This window comes from Haliaeetus leucocephalus, unplaced genomic scaffold (genome assembly GCF_000737465.1).
Source record: "Haliaeetus leucocephalus isolate CR32 unplaced genomic scaffold, Haliaeetus_leucocephalus-4.0 Scaffold395, whole genome shotgun sequence".
NCBI lineage: Eukaryota > Metazoa > Chordata > Aves > Accipitriformes > Accipitridae > Haliaeetus > Haliaeetus leucocephalus.
The window spans coordinates 2,848,201-2,856,635 of NW_010972831.1; the positions used below are offsets into that span (position 1 = coordinate 2,848,201).

At 41.2% G+C, this 8,435-nt stretch overlaps 1 protein-coding gene across 2 annotated transcripts; it reads left to right on the forward strand.

Moving 5' to 3' along the window:
- The first annotated feature begins 4,559 nt into the window (after positions 1 to 4,559).
- On the forward strand, positions 4,560 to 8,188 carry MRPS17 (mitochondrial ribosomal protein S17). 2 transcript variants are annotated; one of them, XM_010573569.1, is made up of 3 exons: positions 4,560 to 4,635; positions 5,999 to 6,145; positions 7,477 to 8,188. In XM_010573569.1, exons 2-3 carry the CDS (start codon positions 6,023 to 6,025, stop codon positions 7,765 to 7,767), a joined length of 414 nt encoding a protein of 137 aa, XP_010571871.1. In that variant the 5' UTR covers positions 4,560 to 4,635; positions 5,999 to 6,022; the 3' UTR covers positions 7,768 to 8,188. The 2 variants fall into 2 exon arrangements, with proteins under 2 accessions (XP_010571871.1, XP_010571873.1); XM_010573571.1 differs by lacking the exon at positions 4,560 to 4,635 and adding an exon at positions 4,739 to 5,076.
- The last annotated feature ends 247 nt before the right edge of the window (positions 8,189 to 8,435 follow it).

An 8,435-nucleotide genomic window follows, 5' to 3' on the forward strand; every position in this document is an offset into this window, starting at 1 on the left:
ATTGCAGACAGGTTGTGCACTGAGAAAATTCACTAACAATAAGACTATTATGATGCTGGAAAAGCGTGGGATGGAATTCCTATCTTTCTGATCTTCTATCCAAAACAGTGTGACAGTATCTGCTCCCTCCTCAAGACTGGAGGGAACTACACGCCCTCAAAGCGCTCTCCCCAAGCTGGTCCTTCTGCTGGTGCCTGCCACCAGTCCCAGGAGAGGCCAATTCACACTACAAGAATCAGTGCAAGCCAGGGTGCTTCACAGATAGGCATATCCAGAACCCAAATCCCATCACTCCCAGGGTACCCCCTTGTCCTCAGGGATTTTTTTTTTTAGAGGAATAAAAACAGATCTTGCCACAGAGTATGTTTCCTCTATAATTTAGGCAACACCTCAGTGCACGCTACTGAGCAGACCTCGGGTCCTTTCTATTTAGCATAGAAAAGTGTTTTTAATTAAGGGGAAAGGAATATTTAAAAACCAAAAAATGACCATAGTAGTATGGTGTAATGTGACTGCAGTAATACTGACAATAAGAGCATCATATGAAAGCATCCAAAACAGCAGTAATTATTCCAGTAGGTTTTTGATCTCTAATCTGCAAGCTGAAACACAGCTAACAGCAAAATTGTATTTTAACCTGTTACATTCCAAAGGTCTTTCCTGTCCAGTTTTCTTCAAAACAGAGAATTACTGTAAATAATTGTACCATTGGATACAGAGTTAAAAAGCACGAGAACTACAAACTACTATACAATACTGGAAACAACCCCTTCTTCTATTAGTTCTAGAAGAAACACCAATGGCTGAAGACAAAGGAGAAAAAAGCTTCATAATTCATTTTTAATATGTAATTTGAAACGGCCAATTGAATTAAACAGGAACTTGGAGTTAGGGCCAGTACAGAACATTCTCAAAAAGTTTCATATGGAAAACGCTGAACAGATAAAATTGAACAACTGCAGAAGAATGTACTAATTTTCTCAAAATATGACAAAAACACCAGAGCCCTTCATTTTGACTTTGAAGTTCTTTCTTTTTTCTTGTATAACCTGGTTGAAATGACAATATAATTTGTTCAACATTTCCAATAGCATTTTTTTTCCTTTCCAGAATTTTTATTCCATGGAAAAGTACATTCTGACTCACAGTGAAAAGGCATTTTTGAATATCAAATTTTCCCAAGAAATGTAAACTGCATTTTAATCAATAGCACTGGTAAAGAAATAGAAAAGGCTTTCACACTGAATACCTTAAATGAATGTCAGATACTGACAACATAAGCAAAAGCACTTAACAGTCAAGTTTTTAGAAAAATAACTTTTTCAAGTAAGAGAAATCTTGCCGAATAAGGCAATCTGGGTTTGCAGTCTTTGGTTTAAATGCAAAAGCAATCCACTCTCTAGATCCCTGCTAATAACAACATTTAACTGTGAATCATGTGCAACGTGTTTCAAGATAGAGTTTCTGTCATTGAGCTCCAGTGATTTATTTCTGCAGTTGCCACAGGGATCTAAGCTCAAGACCCAGGATCAGAGCATGTCATAACCTTACCAAATAACGCATTAATCCAAAACAGGGCGGGGTGATAAAAGATTCCTGTCCAGCCAGAATCTGGGAACAGATAGTTCAGAAGCTGTGAATGTCCACAGCTTCACCCGCACCTTATGAAAACCAACAGAAAGATGATAAAAGCTTTACTTGACGAGGGGAACAGAAATGCAGTGATGAGGAATATAATTCGCAGGAACTAAACGCTCCTGACTCTGCCTTTTAGCATGTTCATGTCCAAGACAAAAGAACTGATATCCACCAGCTCTGACTCGATCATGGTCTTCTCCCTTCTTGACAATGAGAAAGTAGTGCCTGAGCAAAACGTGGGGGTGCAAGGGAAACTGGGAACAGCAGGCAATAGCAAGAAGAACTGGCAAGGTGGCTCTTGCAAGGACTGATGCTTATCTGTATCACAGCACTAGATGGGCAGTCATGTTACACCACTACGCTGCACACTTATCAAAATGGGAAATAACCCACACATCAGATGCCACTTACAGTATTAACTGAATAGTACCAAGAGAAAGAAAATGAAGTCACCATTCCCCCAAAAAAGCTCAGTAAGTCCACAAGAATTCAGTACATTAGAGACAGAAACAGAGAAATATCTCAACAAACAAGCTGTAATTAACCTTCCCAAGAATGAAAGTACAATTTACTTTCAGTTTAGCATTTCCAAGGTGAATGGATGGTTTGCATGGCTCTCCACAGGATATAAAGATTTCTCTTCACACGGCACTTGCTCTCAGTGACAACTGTGTGTGAGCTATTACCATCCAATCACACTTTGGTCAGCCACACTCAAGTGAAAAAGCATCTGTTTTCACACACACACACAAAAAGCCAGCAGCACTTTTTAAGGTGAGACCTCCTTAGTCTCAGCTGCAGGCAGGCTAGGAACTAACGGCAATTGTGAGACCCCTCTCTTATACCCCCAGAAGCAGTCTGCCCTTAAGAACCAGCACATGCACAGGGGCAGCAATTGTATCATCTGCTAGCAAAGTCCTTACATGAGCTGGAAATATAAAACCCTCAGGAGTACAGCATGGTTTAGAGAAACAAGGTTTGGGAAGTACTTTAAGAGCCACCAATAGAAGATGCTTGAAGCATCAACTGCAAAAGTACATTAACATAGTTACTACTACCATTTAAATGTCTCCTGTCATTGCTGAAATATTTACTGCAACTCTTACATTGCAAATCCCCCTGGCTCATTATGTTTCTCCCAGTTCCTGAATTTCTATACTTAAGCTCAGAAATTAATGCAAGCAATTTGAACACAGACAATACAGGAAAGCGTTGTGGGCTTTTTACAGTTGTTGACTCACACTTCTGCCTGTGCTCCCTGCCCTGCCCAAGTAACAATATAAGCAAAGAATTCACTGTTTTAAAATGGATCAGCTATATAAAGATTTTTCTTACCTCTCAATCTAAAAAGAAGTTATCTAAAATCACCAGCTGGAATCAAGACTTACCTCACAGATCATTTTCTGAATGAAGATAAGAAAAAAAATTCTTTTTAATCCAAAATTCCATATTTTTCAGCAGACCTCAATATCCAGCCTTCACAAGTTCTGCCACTAAAATAAAATCCAAGAACAACTTTTATACTTGATTCCCTTTCCTTTGTTTCCTATGAACTGCAGCATGTTAGCGCCCTCTGAAAAATCAAAGAATTGCTTTCCCAGGTGATATGAAAGGCTCTTAACCATTTCCTGCCTGTGCCAGCAAGGCTCCTCCCAACTTCTCCCCACTGTAATTCAAGCAATAAGGCACTAAAATAAGAGAAGCCCATGAATCTTGACTTGGATATCTGTAAGAACTGATAATGAATGTACAAGTAACTCCTTTGATAGTATTTGATCAAACTATTTCAACAGTGTCTCCAGCCATACAAAGAATAGCCTATTCTCACCCTACCCAGCCACCTTAAAAAAGGAAGCTGCACAGTGTTGTCCTGTTAAGTGAATACGATTCCCTACCTGCCTTCTTCCTGTGGCGAGAGATGATGGGACAATAATGCCTACAGAACAAGCCTGAAAAGTGGGCAGCAGCCAAAATACTTGCCAGTAGAAAAAGATAAATGAACTCATTTAAATAAAAAAGGGATGGCCTCAGTTTGAAGTCACAGGAAGAGACCACAAGCTCTATGAGCTGCCAGGATCACATCACCTCAAAGGCAATAGCAAAGTCAAGACTTTTTTTGCTATTATTCGGTTTGTAAGGTTGGGGTTTTTTTGAACTCTCCTTTTTAGATACATATTTACAGAAACTGAATTTCTACCAGAGCGTGGATAAGCAAGGACAACAGGCCAGCTCTCACTTCATACATGTTACAATTATTCTAGATTTACATGGAAAACCTTCAAGATTTGTCTCATTTACATAACTTAAAAGCAGGTGGAAGAGCACAATGCTACTTCCCATGCAAACAACAGACCTCAGTGCCATGCAGCCACAAAAAGAGACTGCACTGTCAGTCACCTTCATCCCCCGCAATTCCGAGTGTAAAATGGCCCCTCAGCTCTCACACCTCTGCCTCCTCACCTTCCAGTACCTCCAGACCAAGGCCTGCTGCAGATTGTGTCCAGCCCTGCAGCACAACACATTGCTGCTGAAACGCAGCACCCAGATCACTTAGTTATACCAAAAACCAGGCTAGATTCGGCTGTGTGAGCCCACAGGGACCAGAGGTAGGTCAGGTCTCCCCACAGACAGTGCCTCCCTGAGGAAGCGGGGCCCACAGCCAGCACCCACTCCCCAATCTCCCCAGGCTGCAGGACCCCCAACCTTTTCAGCCTGGGAAAGGAAGAAAAACCTCATTTCTATCGGCTTTAATCTCTTACTACGCACTGAGGCTGCGTCGGAGTCAGCAACACACCGACCCCGCTACCACCCCAGCCCCTCACCCTCTGCTGAGGGGGCCAAGCTGCCTGCCTGCGCCTTTAAATCCTCCTCAGGAAGCTCCTCCCTTCCCCGCCGCTGGCCCCGCCCCGCTGCCGCGCGGCTCTTCCGGCGTCGGCTCCGCCCCTTCCGGCTTCGTTTCCTTAAGGCCCCTGAGGCGCGGTGGCGGGAGCGTTGGCGGTGAGAGGGGCTGAGGGGTGGCCGTGGTGAGGCCTGGGCGAGGATGCCTGGGCTGGAGCTGCTCTCTGGGAGGTGGTTGAGGTGCTGAGCTGCGAGACCTTGCCCCTCAGCCCTGCTGGCAGGGACGTTGTCGAGGCTGGGCCTGGCGCGGAGGGCTGTGGAGACCCGGGGGAGGAGGGGGTGGGGGGGATGGCTCCCAGTCTGTTTGAACTTCCTCTCTTATTTTCTTCTCGGCTGTGAGAGACATCCAGCCTAGCTGCCTGGTTCCTGTCTTTCTAGTAGCTCCCTTGTGCTTTGTGGGTGTTGCTTATTTTGTACACATTTGCCTCTCCCCGGTCTAGTCGCTGTGTGGTCGTTGGTGGTTAGCCCTATTTTATAGGAGGGCATCTCACGCTGACTCCCTCCTCCAGCCCTGTGGGTCACACAACTGAGTCAAGGATGGTAAAAGCAACCTCGAGTATTGCTGCTTGAAGCATTTCATCCTATGGATGTGTCTCTCTATCCCAGAACTCTTCTTTTGATGTGTTGCAACATCAAAGCGAGTGTCATTTAGTCTTACAAAATGAATAGATGGAGAATTCAACAGGTGTCAGTTGTGCTTAACAGTATGTAGCTGGGTGGGAGAGACAAAGGTCTTTGGTCTTCATCAGTTTTAATATTGGTTCAAGTCTTCTAATGTTTAGCTATCTGTTTTGCCCATGACTCTTACAAGAGTGGTATAGAAAGCTCTCCCTAATTAAACAGAACAAATAAGGTAATGGAGTATAATTACTTACAGGAAAGAACTAACGCAAAAGTGATTACACTTACTGTAGGTCAGACAACTCTTTGATACGTCATTTATGCTTTGAGAAGCTTATTACCTTTCTTAGGTTTCATCAGCTCAGCTAATAATGAGGTACACAGAAGCAAATGACTTTCTGAGCAAGTTATAGGCTGCTCCCTGTTTGGCTTAACTCTGGTCATATACAGACCTGATTAACAGGTCTCCAGCAAAAACAGCTGCTGGAGTATGAGTTAAATTCATAATAACTTCCACAGCTACAGTGTATTTGACAATCAGTACGATTCAAAGCAGTGTTGTGGGATAAGATCTTATCTTTGTGGTATTATGTCCATTTTTACTGCCATTGTGAAGTAACTTTCCCTGGTAATGGGGACATGTTCATGTACCTTCTTATACTGTAAAACAAGGCTGAGGTAGTGCAATATATGGAGTTTTGAACTGCTTGTACCTATCCTGTTTTTCAAAAAAAATGACCTAATTAAGCTGTTAGACTGAAATGGAAATAATAATTTTGGTATTGATCAGAAACCACTTATGTTTTTTGTTAAAATAACATGTCTGCTTGCTTGTTGCCAGGCACTGGATGACCATAACTAAACAATGTCTGTACCACGTGGAGCTGTCCATGCAAAATGGATAGTCGGGAAGGTAATAGGAACCAAAATGCAGAAAACTGCCAAAGTGAGAGTGACAAGGCTTGTGCTAGATCCTTACTTACTAAAGGTAAAAGCTGGTTAAGAACTTGTCTTGCGTGGTAATTTTTGTACTGTGTGGAGGAATGTTTTATTGATTTGACTCTTAGAGTTTTTGATAGCTCTTTACAATGCAAACTCCTTAAAAAACTTGCATAATGATTTGGCTGTGGGGATGACTGCAAAGGATGAAAAGCAGTGTGTTGTGAGAACACTTCCTTACCAAATATCTGCTAAATGTATTTCTTTGAAGTGTTTTGTTAATATACTTCATTTGATCTCAGTTTTGAAGGTACGTTTTTGTTGTTTCACATTTAGATTTAAATTTTCATATTGATTTGGAGTATGCTTTGTTTTGGAAACTTGACATTGTATTAGTTGCTTTTACAATAAATTTTGTAGCAGTTTTTCTGTATGCATAATTGTAAGCATACTTAGTATTTGAATCTGTACTGCGATGTGCTATATGAACTTTGTATTTATCACTTCTTGTCAATGCATTTCAAACAGGGAGGTTAAAATTAGTATTGTCTCCATTTTTAGATAGGGAAACCGTGGTATGTGTTGGTGCAATAACTTGCCTTCGGTGATCAGGAGGTTAAGGATAGAGTCAGGATTAGATAACGGGTCTTGTGGATCCCAGTCCAATGCTTTATCCAGTAGAAGAACTTGCTAATTTCTTTCTTAAAAGAAAGATTCTGAATTTTGCTGTTCCAATAAGAATAAATACTGAATTTTTATATGAAAGAAAATTGAGCAAGAAAACTCTCAAATGACAGACTTCAAAATACTGATTTCAGGGCTGATGAACTTTAGACATATTATGATGAATAAGAATCAATATCAGTTCCAGTAGCGTGGACTGCACAGGAAAGCCATTCAGCTTGGAAGAGCCAAGGCAGCTGTCTTGCTGGAAGCAGTATTGATGTGAAGCATCCTAAGGAGAGGAAGGGCTAACACAGCAGAACTAGAGAGCAGAGAGGCCAGTGGAAAGTGGTGATGCTAGGAAAGGGAATCTATGTTAAGTGAAGAGCTTGTGGATACAGGTAAAAATAATGTGTTTGCTATGAACAGCTTTTTGTACTTGGCTTTTTTTCCCCCATCTCCTCTTCTGCAAGCTCGGCTGGCAACAGCACCCTGACTGGAGAGGCTGTTGGGGAAGGGTAGTGCTGTGCTTTCTTTGGAAAAACAGTAGAGTGCACAGTTGCATTTCTCTTTGTGATGCAAACTGAATCTCATTAAAAGCATAGATAAGACTTTACTTCTCCTTAGTGAAATACAGTTTGGTTTATATTAACTATATATTTGCCAATTGTTTAATTTTGAAATCTAATGCCACGGTTTCCTTTTTTCCTTCTACAGTTCTTTAACAAACGAAAAACCTATTTTGCCCATGATCCATTGCAGCAGTGTGTTGTTGGAGACATTGTTCTTCTGAAAGCTTTGCCTGAGCGAAGGAGCAAACATGTGAAACACGAACTGGCTGAAATTGTTTTCAAGGTTGGAAATGTCATAGATCCAATAACAGGAAAGCCCTGTGCGGGAACCAGATTCCTTGAAAATCTGTCAGATTCGGAAAATCTGACAGAGGCAGATACTACCTATCTAAGTGAAAAACTTCAGGAACTTAAAGTTTGTTCAACAGACAAATAGTGGAGAAAATATTTAAACAGAAGGCTTTTCAGTTTGTCTGTCAGGGATGTTTGGAGCCCTGCTGTTGTATGTTAAATGTTTCAGTGAAATCTGTAGTCAAAATAAATAGTAAAAGTAGTTGCTTATAAGAACAGATGTTACAGATTGATAGGCACCTCAAATCTTTAAATGAAAATACAGAGAATGTGAGTTTAGTGTTAACACTTCATTTTGTTGCATGTAGTTTTCCCCAAGCCTTGACAGTTTCAAAAGACAGCTTCTTGCTTGGAATGACTCTTCCAGGCTGAGAGAGACAAGAATATAATTGTATAATGTTTAAGTTTGGTGGGAGGGTCATTACATTATTTGATCTGTATTTCAGACAGTCTTTTGTGGTTTGTAGGATTACTTAAGATATTGCTATTAAACCTTTTGAAAGGAAGTGTAGAATTTTAAAACCAGCGACCTGCATGTGTCCTTATTTCCTCTTACAGTCGCTCATACCACATTGCAGTATCTTCTAACTTCCAAAATCTCTAACAAAAACACAGCCACTTGCCTTTATAATGGCAGTAAGGTGAGAATAAAAACTTTGGGTAGCTTCAGCATGGTTGCCTTTGTAACCTGTATGAAGGAAGTATTTAGTTCTGGGAGAGATGGATCTCTGAACTGCCAGCAGGAAATAGAAG